This window comes from Micromys minutus, assembly GCF_963924665.1.
Source record: "Micromys minutus genome assembly, chromosome: 16".
Lineage (NCBI taxonomy): Eukaryota > Metazoa > Chordata > Mammalia > Rodentia > Muridae > Micromys > Micromys minutus.
In genome coordinates, this window is record NC_137985.1 from 32548917 (window position 1) to 32562206 (window position 13290).

A 13290-nucleotide genomic window follows, 5' to 3' on the forward strand; every position below is an offset into this window, starting at 1 on the left:
AAAACAAATTCTACAGTTTGAAATTAAGATAGACTTAAAATTTTCCTGTGAATATATATTGGTAGCAAGAGTTACATATGTAAAGAACTAAATTGTCTTGTAATGAATGTAACATATTGTCTACAGATTTCAACAGAAAAGAATGGCTTTTGGAAATAGGTCTTTTGTGACTGAATTCATCCTGATTGGCTTAACAGAACAGCCCAGCCTCCAACTCCCTCTCTTCTTCCTGTTTCTTGTAATGTACATGGTAACTGTAACAGGGAACTTGGGTTTGGTAATTCTAATTGGACTGAATTCACACCTTCATACCCCCATGTACTTTTTTCTCTTTAACTTGTCTTTGATAGATCTCTGTTACTCTTCAGTGTTTACACCCAAAATGCTGTTGAACTTCATATTAAGTAAGAATATTATCTCTTATATGGGGTGTATGACCCAACTCTATTTTTATTCTTTTTTTGTTATTTCTGAATGTTATGTGTTAATGTCAATGGCCTATGATCGCTATGTGGCCATCTGTAATCCACTGTTATATAATATTGCTATGTCCCCTAAAGTATGTTCCTATCTTATCCTTGGTTCATACTTGATGGCCTTTTCTGGTGCCATGGCTCACACAGGATGCATGCTAAGACTGACCTTCTGTGATGCGAACATCATAAACCACTACTTCTGTGACATCCTTCCTGTGATGCAGCTCTCCTGTACCAGCACCTATGTCAATGAACTGGAGGTTTTCATTGTCGTGGGCATCAATATCCTTGTCCCTAGCATTACGATTTTTATATCTTACGGATTCATTCTCTCCAGCATCTTCCACATTAACTCCAATGAGGGCAGATCCAAGGCTTTCAGCACCTGCAGTTCCCACATAATTGCTGTTTCTCTCTTCTTTGGATCAGGTGCATTTATGTATCTTAAACCTTCCTCAGCTGGATCTATGGATGAAGGAAAAATTTCTTCTGTCTTTTACACCAATGTGGTTCCCATGATGAATCCCTTAATTTACAGTTTGCGGAACAAAGATGTTAAAGTTGCCCTGAGAAAAACCTTGAGTAGGTGGATGTTATGAGAGAGACATTATCTGTGTTTGCTTCATGTTATGTGGAAATTTATCTATATTATTAAAATATTAGAGGCAAAATATTTTTCTATTTGTTTATGTGCTGTATGGTTATTAGGTATATTCTCAATTTGTCTGCATCTTTTGCTAATAACAGTTACTCTGTTTCCTTATCATATATTAAATATATTATCATATTAAAAAGTTTTAATCCAATGACTTAATTATTACTATTATTTTTCTTCTAGGAAAAATAAAGTATTCATTCAATGATCAAAAAAATGCTGATATGGGGTAATACTTTTACTATATTTTAGTGAACTCACAAGTTAAACTATGTCTATCCTTAATCTCATCATTTAACTTCATAAATGAGTATCTCAGGTATAGACAAGTTCTGCAGAAATTATTAATGCAGCACATTGTGCATTTGTAAACTATAGACATTGAGATTGCTTGTTGTATTTTTGTATTCATCATTATACCAAAAACTAACACTAAATATTTCTCACATATACCTTTAATACGGATAGTATACTGTTGTGCAACAAGATTTATAATTAATGTATCACAGTTATTTTAATAAAACACGTAGAGTCAAAGGATGCCATTTCTTATTTTTCGACACAATATCTATTAGTTTTGATTTGGTAAATGTGAAAAATAAAAACAAACAATATGATTAATCCTTTTGAAAACCAATTGTTTTAGTTTTAGATAATTAATGCATTTGCCTGGATAGATGTTAATTTACATTCTGTCATACAACACTTTCATGGCTCTTTTTGTTATGATTTAAATTAGTTTGGAAGTGACAGCCCAAAAAGCCAAATTTTTGTAGCTAAATGATCAAAAATGTAAATTTGGAATATTTTTAGGTGTTTGATATTTAAGATCAGTGTAGAAAAGGAAAGAGCCTAACAACATGACCTCACATCCTTGCAAGACACAAAGCAAAATTTGTGAGTTCCCTCCCTCCCAGGATGTAGAAGGTACATTTCAGTCTAAATATATATTTGTTATATGAGACACTATGTTATCCAATACTTTCAAAGTTTTCAGGAAAGCTACAGTCTACAGTGGTTAGATGATAATTACATTTGGATGTAAAAGGAAATGAAATGGCTACCTACATTTGGGTGAAATAAGGAAGTAAAACAGTGGTCAGGTAAGAAGTTTTATTGCTAAAAGCACCTTATACAAGGCCTGATGGTCTATGTTCAATCCCTAGAACCCAACAAAAAGGAAAAAGAAAAAAACTGATTTTCAAAGGTTGTCCTCATTCTTCCACCTATGTACTTTGGTATGCATAGAACACATGAATTAATTAATAATTAATTAATTTAACAAAGAGTCAAAGAGGAATGGTATTTAAAAGTCAGGTCAGAAATTTAGAACATTTAAAAATAAAATTAAAGCACCCTACTGTTTCATCTCCAAATTAAAATTACTTAAATATATTGAACTTTCTAGACTTTGATATGTAGGATAAATTGAACTTATTTGTAATACTGAAATATTAATTTCTGTCTGTCAGAATATCTGGGGACAATTAAAGTTTTTCTAATATCTGGAATTTTATATGTTGATTCATTGTAGAGGTATCATGACCCAAGCACCTTATTTCTGTTGGAAAAGCTTAAGCATTTGATGCAAAAAGATAAGTCAAGTAATTTGAAAGAAAAGTTGTTCTCAAACCCAAACTATTATATTTCTTTTCTAGAATAGGTGTTGTATACATTTTAACATTGAGAAACAGACCAAAACATGATTGTGCTGAAGATAGTAATCAACTAAACATGACAGCTTTGTACTGCAATAATATTCAGTATTTTGTGGATATTTTGTTTTTGATTTTTATTGGATATATTTTATTTACATTTTAAAGGTTATCAAATTTCCTAGTTTCCTGCCTATAACTCTCTCTCTCATCTCTACCTCACTTGTTTCTATGGGGGTGCCCCCTACCAACTCACTCTCCCTCCCACCTCCTCACCCTGATATTCTCCTCTACTGAGCATGGATCCTTGGCAGGACCAGGGGCCTGTCTTCCCATTGATGCCCAACCAGGCCATCTTCTACTATATAATGCAGCTGGAGCCATGGTTTAATTTATTTGTACTCTTTGGATAATGGCTTACTCCCTGGGAGCTCTGGTTGGTTGATATTGTTCTTACTGAGTTGCAAACCCTTTCAGCTCCTTAAATCCTTTCCCTAACTCTTCTATTGGGGAACCTGTTATCAGTTCAATGGTTGAGAGCATCTGCCTCTGTATACTTCATGATCTTGCAGAGCCTTTCAAGAGACAGCTCTATCAGGCTCCTGTCATCCATGGACTTTGCTTCAGTCTCTGCTTCAAACTTTGTCTCCCTATTGCCTCCTGTGGATATTTTTGTTCCCCCTTCTAAGAAGGACTAAAGCATCTGCACTTTGGTCTTCCTTCTTGAGCTTCATGTGGTCTGTGAATTATATCTTGGGTAATCAAAGCTTTTGGGATAATATCCACTTATCAGTGAGTACATACCATGGGTGTTTGCGTGTGTGTGTGTGTGTGTGTGTGTGTGTGTGTGTGTGTGTGTGTGTATTGGGGGGTGGTTACCTCACTCAGGATGATATTTTCTAGATTCATCCATTTGCCTACGAATTTCATGAAGTTATTATTTTAATAGCTGAGTAGTACTCCATTGTGTAAATGTCCCACATTTTCTGTATTTATTTCTCTCTTGAAGGACGTCTGGGTTCTTTTCAGCTTCTAGCTATTATAAATAAGGCTGCTATGAAAATAGATGAACATATGTTCTTGTTATATGTTGGAGCATCTTTTTGGTATATGCCAAGGAGTGGTATAGCTGGATTCTCAGGTTGTACTATGTCCAATTTTCTAAAGAACCATGAGATTGATTTCTAGAGTTGTTGTACCAGCTTGAAATTCCAACAACAATGGGGTAGTGTTCCTCTTTCTTCATATTTTCCCCAGCATCTGTTGTCACCTGACTTTTTGACCTTAGCCATTCTGACTGGTGTGAGTAGAATCTCGGGTTTGTTTGGATTTGCATTTCCCTTATGTTTCTATCATAGTTTTATATTTATTTGTTGATAAGATTATTATATATAATTATTAATTTGCTCATTATGATTACATGTTAGACACTGGCAACATCAAATTTCATTCCAAAATTTATATTTCTGTAAAACGGCTTACCTTTGTTTCAGGTTTTCTTTGTTCTGTAGGTTTTCTACTTTTGGATAAGAGACTTTCCTTATTGGATGGACAGAATTTATACTTATGCAAGTATTATTTCTATTTTTCTAATTTTTCAGAGTTTTGGTGCACTTATGCCACTATAATTCAATCACTAATTAGAGTATCTATATTAAATTATTTCACTAATCTTTTATTCAACAAATCTCAAAATATAAATAAATTTTGTTACAGCTTTATAAAATATATTTGTTTTGATATGAGTTTTTGCTCTTCAATGGAATTTAGAAAAATATTTTTTAAATGCAAGACTAATTAAGTTATCACAAATGATATATTTGAAAACTTTTTGTCCTTGAGTTTAAGATGTAATTATTTGATTTTTTTTCAGAGTAAAAACTGAAAATATATAATTTCATTGAAATAGAGCTGGTGATTTAGAGATCGTTAATGTAATGTAAGCAGTTGCTACACAGGCATGATGATCTGAGTGTGAAGTCTAGTACCCTCATTATAATAAATTCATGCTTGGATACATAAATGTTTGTAACACAAGAGCTGCAGTATGTGCAGACAGGAGAAACACTGGATCATGCTGACTAACCGGAGAACCCCTCCATATTTTGTTAGTAAAACTCCATTTCAAATGATTAGGGCTGATAATGATAAAGCAGAGAACGTGACTCCTTTCTTTAGTACACATGTGCATATACCACAAAATTAAATACAATACACACAAACACACACACACACACACAGAGAGAGAGAGAGAGAGAGAGAGAGAGAGAGAGAGAGAGAGAGAGAGAGAGAGAGAATGTGTAGAGAGAGAGGAAGAGAAAAAGGGGGAGGGCAGGGAAGAGGGAAAAGGAGAAGGAGTGTAAGAATTGTCACAGCTAAGAGTTAGAATAAAAGAAAAGCACAGGGCTCAGTTGTTCCTATTTTTAATAACTTGTCTCTAAAACAATGTGAAATGTACAAGAGCATACAAAAGAAGAAAAGTAGATTTCTTCTTAATTAATACAAAGGAGAATTGGTGACTTTATCTTGAAACTACTTAATGTAAACCTTTTTAGTAGAAATGTATTTATTTATTTATATTTAAACAACTTTAGTTTTAAAAAACAGAGATAAATGTACAGATTTTAAAAGCATTTTGCATAAAATTATATGAATACATTTTTGTCAGTACTTGAGATTTTAAAATTTTGATAGTATGCATTGGAATCTTACTAAGTACAATGAGCATAAAGTACATGTAAAAATGTAACATGGAAATAGTCAAAGTTTTCTTGGTGTGTAAAGGTTAAACATAATGATTTTAAAATACTGAGGATACAGAAATTCTGATACATTTACACAATGGAGTACTACTCAGCTATTAGAAACAATGACTTTACGAAATTCCTAGGTAAATTAATAAATCTGGAGAATATCCTGAGTGAGGTAACCCAGTCACAAAAGAAGAGACATAATGTGCAGTCACTGATAATTAGATAGTATTGTGAACTCTTAATAAGTAAACTGTTAGCCAATTTCAAAATGAATGTAATCAAACTATATTCCGGTGAAGGGAGTAAGGGAGGAAGTATGAGATATGAGAGAGTAGGAGCATGTACCAAGAAGGGAAAAAATCTTGAGTGTAAAAATAAAAAATAATAAATAAATAAATAAATAAATAAATAAAAAGAAAGCACAAATGGAGTTTTAAGTGGTAGCTTTTTTCTTTCTCATCTTCTATTGATTTTGGAACATCATTTTGTATTTCTCTTTACTATATAATCACCTAGCACAAACATTCTGTACTAACTATGTAAAAAGAAAATTATGGCCATAATTTTGAACAATGCTAATATAACTAGAGTTCAGTAAAAGAAAATCCGAAAGGCATATGTCCATGATGTTTCATGCTGACGCATCTAATGTACAGAAAGATAGCAGTACAAAGCAAGATAATTTATGACCACAAAACCTGGCAAAAGAGCCCTACATCCTAAAGAGAATGATAAACACACACACACACACACACACACACACACACACACACACACACACACACAAACTCTCTCTCACACACACATACATCTGAAAAAGAATAAGCTGTAGTGAAACAGCCAATGAGCATGTGATAATTAGGAATGAGCCAAACATTATAAAACAGAAAAAATGTCAGCAATTGATTTTCACAAATCAATTAGGATGAATGTGGCAATCTCAATTCTCTAATTTGAGATACAAGCTAGTAGGCTGGGTTAAAAAATAGATTGCTGTTTTACATTCCTCCCAGAAATGCACATTAATGGTAAAGACCTAAATAACTTAGAGTGATAGTCTAGAAATACAAGTTCCAAACAAATGCAATCTAGTTTATCAGTACTGATACTTTAAAAATAATCCAAAATTATTGAGATGGACAAAGAATATCCATTCATACAATCATCAGTCTAGAGAATATTACATTGCTAAATATAAATTTATCAAATATTAGCATCCCCAAATCATAACATCAATACCCCATTTCTATCAACACGTGAAGGATTCAGCAAAATTAAAATCCATAATTAAAGAGTAACATAAATCAAAATAACTTCACAGAAATGAAAGGGATATTTGTATAAACACTAGAAAATACATTTTTCTCAGTATCCCATTGAAGTTTTTTAAAAATACACAATATTTTAGAACATAAAAAAAGTTTCAGTAAAAATAGACAAAAAATCTGGTGTTTTTGAGGCTCATCTGACTTACAGTGGATAAAAACTGAAATCAAGTATACAAGAATATATTACATCATAGTGATTGAAAAACACAACACATGTTTTAATCATAAATATTTTATAAAATATGCCAGGAAGGAAATATTTGTACAACAGGATGAAATGAAAATGATGTACCAGACTCTGTGGCTGAAAAACAAAAAAGAAAGAAGCAATAAGTTAAATTCGTATATTTTAAAAATTTAAGAATATAACTGAATAGACTATCCTATGATTTTAAAAAATGAATTAATCCCCATATATGTAGGTGAAAAGGAATAATAAATATTAAGGCAGAGACAAAGGAAATGGAAGAATTGTGGGAGGGGGTGACTGCGAGGAGAGGCAGTGAACTGAGATGGATGTAAAATGAATTAAATAAATAGAGAGAAAGAAACAATGACAAAGAAAGAAAGAAACAAAGAAAGATCAGATCGAACTGGAAATGAAAATAGAAATACAAAAAAGTAAAGAAACATGCAGAGGGTTATTTAAAGTATAAATGGCATGATATATTTCTTTTCCATGTTAACCAAATAGACAATGCACAAATTAATAACATTAAAGATAAAAATAAATGACATGATAACTTAGTTTTATGTGATTTATAGGATTTTTGTGACATATTGTAAAATCTTGTGTTCCAGGAAATTAGAGAATCTAAAGTACTATTCTACTACCAAAACATCATAAAACAATGTAATAGTAAATTATGTGTTCATCTTCCTAATAAAAGGATATGAAGTATTTTTGGTAAAATGATAGTTTATCAAATTCACAACACATTCTAAAAAGCATTCATAATGACAACTTGCACTTTATTCTAGGGATTTAAGGATAGTTGAATTTAAGCAGTTCAATAAAATATTAAAAATCTTATTCACCATGATCAAATTATCTATATAAAATATTATACAAGATAAGAAATGGTTATTCTGCAAAATTGAGAAACTAATATTATGTTAGCATCTCAACGAGAATTATGTGATTATCTCCTTATTCATTAAAAATTCACCATTTTCCAGGTCAATTCTATTTTCTGGCCATTGTGAATAGAGTAGTGTTCAATCTATCTTTCTTTTTATTAGGATATGGCTTTCTTTGGGCATGTGTTCAGGGATGGTGTAGCTCAGTCATGGTACATCTGCTTCCAGCTGTTTGAAGATCTCGTGTACTGATTTCTTCAGTAGCTGCACCAGTTTCTATACCACCATAGTTAATAAGGATCCCCTTTTCTCCACATCCTCATCAGCATGTGTTGTAATTTGATTACCTAATGACAACCATTCTGAATTTTAAAAAAAGATGGGATATCAAATTGGATTTAATTAGCACTTTCTGGTGGCTAACTGTATTGAATACACTCAAAAATGTTTAATATTTTGATGATAATTTGTGTATAGCTTCCCTTTCTACCTTAAATCTTCCTCCAATCTATTAGGCTATGGCAATGTAAAACATGCTGAAAAATAGGGAAAAAAGACATATAAACAAAAAGAAACAAAGCTAACATAAGATTAAATTTTCACTAATTTGTAGATATTACCTTTCTGTATTTACTTAAAGATTAGTCTTTGCATGTTTTTGTGTGTTATATATTTATTTATTTTATAAAATATTATTATAGCTCACAAAATTTGTTACATATTAATACATGATGAATACACGATTTTTTTTCTGTTTATTTATTCATTTTTTCTAAGAAGGACTGAGGCTTCCACATTTTGGCCTTCCTTTTTTTGAGTTTCATAAGGCCTGTGAGTTGTTTCTTGGTATTCAGAGCTTTCTGGGGCCAGTATCCAATTATCAGTGACTGCATATTTTGTATGTTCTTTTGAGACTGGGTTACCTTACTCACGATGATATTCTCTGTTGACTGACATAAAATCTTCATCTTGTTACTAAACTGTTAATGACAAAGCATTGCCCAATCATATTATTTTAATAATTATTTAAGTATTAACTTGAGTTCCTGTACCATAAATGTGATTTTGTTTGTTCATTTGTTTTAAGAAATATAATGCCTTATTATGTAGCCCTGGCTAGCTTGGCACTTAATATGTAGAGCTCAACTAGTCTGACGTCACAAAATATGCCTGCCTCTACCTCTTGTGTGCTGGAAAAAGAATTTACTACTTTACACAGGAAATGTGATTTGTGGAGGGGGTCCTGAATATATTGCTCAGTAGTGGAGCACATGCCTAGCATGGATAACTTCTTGAGTTTGATACAGATCTTTAAAAACATAATATGACAATAAAATATTTTCCAAAAGGTGACTTTCTTGAAATAATATAAAAATCATGAGATAGTAGGCAATAGTTTGAGTAGATTTTGTCAATATTGGGAACAAAGAGAAATCAACAAAAGCAGCAGATTTCCCTTAAGAGATGAACGTGACTAGCAGATGGGAGTTCACTATTGGCCCAAGCAGGGAGGAAGTACATTCCCTAAAGGAGGAGGCATAACTGAATAGAGAACTGGTCCCTAAAGGTCTAGACATATAACACAGTCTAGTATGCAAACAAAAACTCTTTATATCTGAGGTCTGTGTCCAGAGAAAAGACTGAGAAAGCCCCTTCTTTTACCATAGCCACATGTAGGACAGTAGTAAACTATTTAAAATATCTAGTGTTGCGCAGTGGCCAGCATGATAAAAAAAATGGGTACATGCTTCGCTGTGATTCTTCAGAGTGTTAGGGAATAGCTCTGTGAATTATGATCAGTAGTTCAGAAAGATTTCCAAAGAGTATGAGATATTAATTTTGTACTGTATCACCTTGGAATCAAGGAAATCTAAATTCTCCTCAGGATACTAGGGTAAATAAAATCCACAAGTAAGCAAAAAGCTTTGTTTTCTCTACAAAAAAAAGGAGGGTAAGTTTTTAATTCTATGTTTATATTTTACTTTTCAATTGATAATTTCACTTACATTTCCCTAGAATGCTAATGTGAGATAACTTTTTTAACCCATGTGTTTATGAAATGCTCAACAATGAAGCTAATTCAAATGTGGCTTTCTTGCACATGGGCCTGCTGTTATTTTGTTTTAATGTGTATGCAGTGAGAAAGTAAGCTTAAGATATATTCTTTTCACAATTCATGTTGGTGATAAGGCATAACTCATGTTAGTATTTTGAATAGTAGATTTCCAGGCCAAGGCATCTTTTCAAATTAAACGTATTTCTTTTTAATACATGATTCACATATGTTTAAAACCAGCATCTTGTATTTGAAGGTTTTTTTCATATTCAGAAATTTATAGAGTGACATTTGACAACACTTTACTTTTCAATCTTGAGGGTTTTTTCATTTACTCCCATTTGCCAATATCTTATGTCCTGTGAGTGTGTCCTGTGTCCTATATGACCTCTATTTTGTTACAAAACTATTAAATCATACATATGATAGTGGTCATAACGTATTTTCCATGTTTAGCCTTGAGGTTATTACATTCACAATAAGGCTTTTTACTGAGCAGGAACCCAGCATCCACGATCTTCCTCTCTTTTTTAATCTTTAACATCATAAAATGTAACCAAAAGTCATGGGGAAACATCCTGAAAACTGAACAGAAAATGTCTATAGAGTCAGGAAAATATGATTTACTTTTGGTGTCCTAATCAACTAGTTCTATTTCAATAGATAATGCTCACATCTGCATTTAAGGGTTTTACTGTGAGAGGGCTGGTAACTAAACTGGAAAAGCATTTATCAATTAGAAACTGGAAAATAAAGTTAGTCCTGTTTTTTTTGTATATAACAAAAATTTTTTTATAACAAAAGTCTGGGGATTCTAAACACTTAACATCAGAAATGTTGCAGCTGACTTCAAACAGCTGCATGCTAGCATCAGTTCCAGGCAGCAAGCCCCTGAAGATCCATATTTGGATTTCATGATTAGCACGGCCCCTAAATTCTTGGCAAAGACGACCCAGCTGAAGATTAGTACTTGCAAGGTGGATCACAGTAACTCTATACTAAACTGTATACTTTAAATTTGTCCTGGCCTCTATTTTATTATAAATTATATACTGGGAAAATACATGCACAAGCTTTCACACACATACATACACACATACCTGCACAAACACATACACAGAAAGAGAGAGACACAGAGACACAGAGACACAGAGACACACAATAAAACATACTGACAGACAGAGGGAGACAGAGGCAGACAAAGATAGAGATAGGCGAGAGAGAAATGGGAGAAAAGAGACCGAAAGAAAGACAGAGTCAGAGACATGGAAATAATGATGCAGAGCCGGAGAGAAAAAGACGATCTCAGCCAAACCTCAAAAGCACTTTCAAATGTGATGCTTTGAACTCATTACTGATGCAACAGATAGTTCTCTAGCTATTCCCCAGTTCAAGCTTGCTACATTTTGAAGCATACAAAATAAAGTTTATTTTTTTATAAAAGTTAATATATCAATATCTGCTTGTCCCCTTAAACTACCAGAGTAGACAGATAAAACTCTACATTAACTATCCCTAGAATTATGTTCTTTAAAGTTTCAATTCTGCAAGGGTCCAATTTAGATGTTCAGTACCGTGTTACTCTACACTCTTTTGTCCTAAAGGAGAGGATGGATTAAAGAAACAATACTAAAGAAATAAAGGGCACTTTGACATGGCACAACATACTTCATTCTATCTCTTAGTTTTCTAATACTTGTATTGTGTCTTACAGTACTCTAGTTAGCTTGTGTACACTGCTGTTGATACTAGAATATAGTTCATATTTAAAGGAAAACACTAGGTCTTTGAGTAATGTGTTATTATAAAATCTGGCTGTTTTATTTTTTTTCAGATTAATACCTTTCAAACATTCCTAATACATACCTAACATATATAGGAGGAGTTTTGGTGGTATGTTCTTTTATGTTACCTAATTTCATCTTTTTTCTTTCTGTAGATACTTTTAGCAAACTATGGCTTTGGAAAATGCTTCTTTGGTCACTGAGTTCATCTTGGTGGGGTTAACAAACCAGCCTGACCTAAAAATACCCCTGTTCATACTCTTTCTGGTGATGTACATGGTAACTACTTTGGGGAATTTGGCTTTGATCATGCTGATTGTGCTGAATTCTCATCTTCACACTCCCATGTATTTTTTCCTCCTAAACTTGTCCTGCATAGACTTTTGTTATTGCTCAGTCATTGCACCTAAAATGCTGATGAACTTCATACTAAAGAAGAATGTTATTTCTTATGAGGGATGCATGACCCAGTTCTTCTTTTTTGCATTTTTTGTAATATCTGAATGTTATGTGCTGACAGCAATGGCCTATGATCGTTATGTGGCCATTTGCAATCCACTCTTGTACAACATTGTCATGTCTCCTAAGGTATGTTCTTATCTTATGATTGGTTCATATTTGATGGGGTTTTCTGGTGCCATGATCCACACTGGATGTATCCTGAGACTGACTTTCTGTGATGGAAACATCATCAATCACTATTTCTGTGACATACTCCCGTTGCTGCAACTCTCCTGCACCAGCACCTATGTTAATGAGGTAGAGTTGTTCATTGTAGCAGGAAAGGATATTATTGTACCCTCTGTGATCATCTTTACCTCTTATGGCTTTATCCTCTCCAGCATCCTCAAAATAAGGTCCACAGCAGGCATGTCCAAAGCGTTCAGCACATGTAGCTCCCACATGATTGCTGTTTCTCTGTTCTTTGGATCATGTACATTTATGTATCTAAAACCCTCCTCAGCTGGGTCAATGGACAAGGGAAAAATATCTTCTGTCTTTTATAACATCGTGGTCCCCATGACGAATCCATTAATCTATAGCCTTAGAAACAAGGATGTTAAAATTGCTCTGACAAAAACCATAACTAAAAGGAAGTTTTGAACAGAATTGGGTGTCCTTTTTATCTTCAGTTATAGCTCAAGTTTTATCGTGTATTGGTCAATATACTTTCCTACATTTTTTTTTATTTTAATCTGTGTATTTGTGTGTGTCTGTGTGTCTGCATGTCTGTCTGTCTATCTTTCTGTCTGTCTGTCTCTTCCTCTCTTCCTTTTTCCTTCCTTCTTCCCCCCCATGTGTGTGTGTGTGAGAGAGAGAGAGTGTGTGTGTATTTTTTTGGGTTTGAGATTATTTGTTTTTATTTTATTTTATATTTAACATTGAGAGAATAATTCATAACTTATTTTATTTTCAGTAGGTTTTTTGATTTCTACAATTGGAAAACTTTTTGAGTTTACAAAGATCAATTTAAGCAAAAAACAATTTCAGCAATTTAAGAAC

General features: G+C 33.0%; 1 protein-coding gene across 1 annotated transcript; it reads left to right on the forward strand.

Annotated features, from left to right (window-relative positions):
• Nucleotides 1–142: 142 nt before the first annotated feature.
• On the forward strand, nt 143–12891 carry LOC308431187 (uncharacterized protein; the record flags this gene model as incomplete). The annotated part of the gene is made up of 3 exons (XM_080930553.1): nt 143–1062; nt 10836–10980; nt 11953–12891. The coding sequence occupies 3 exons, from the start codon at nt 143–145 to the stop codon at nt 12889–12891; spliced, it is 2004 nt and encodes a 667-aa protein (XP_080786679.1).
• Nucleotides 12892–13290: the final 399 nt, after the last annotated feature.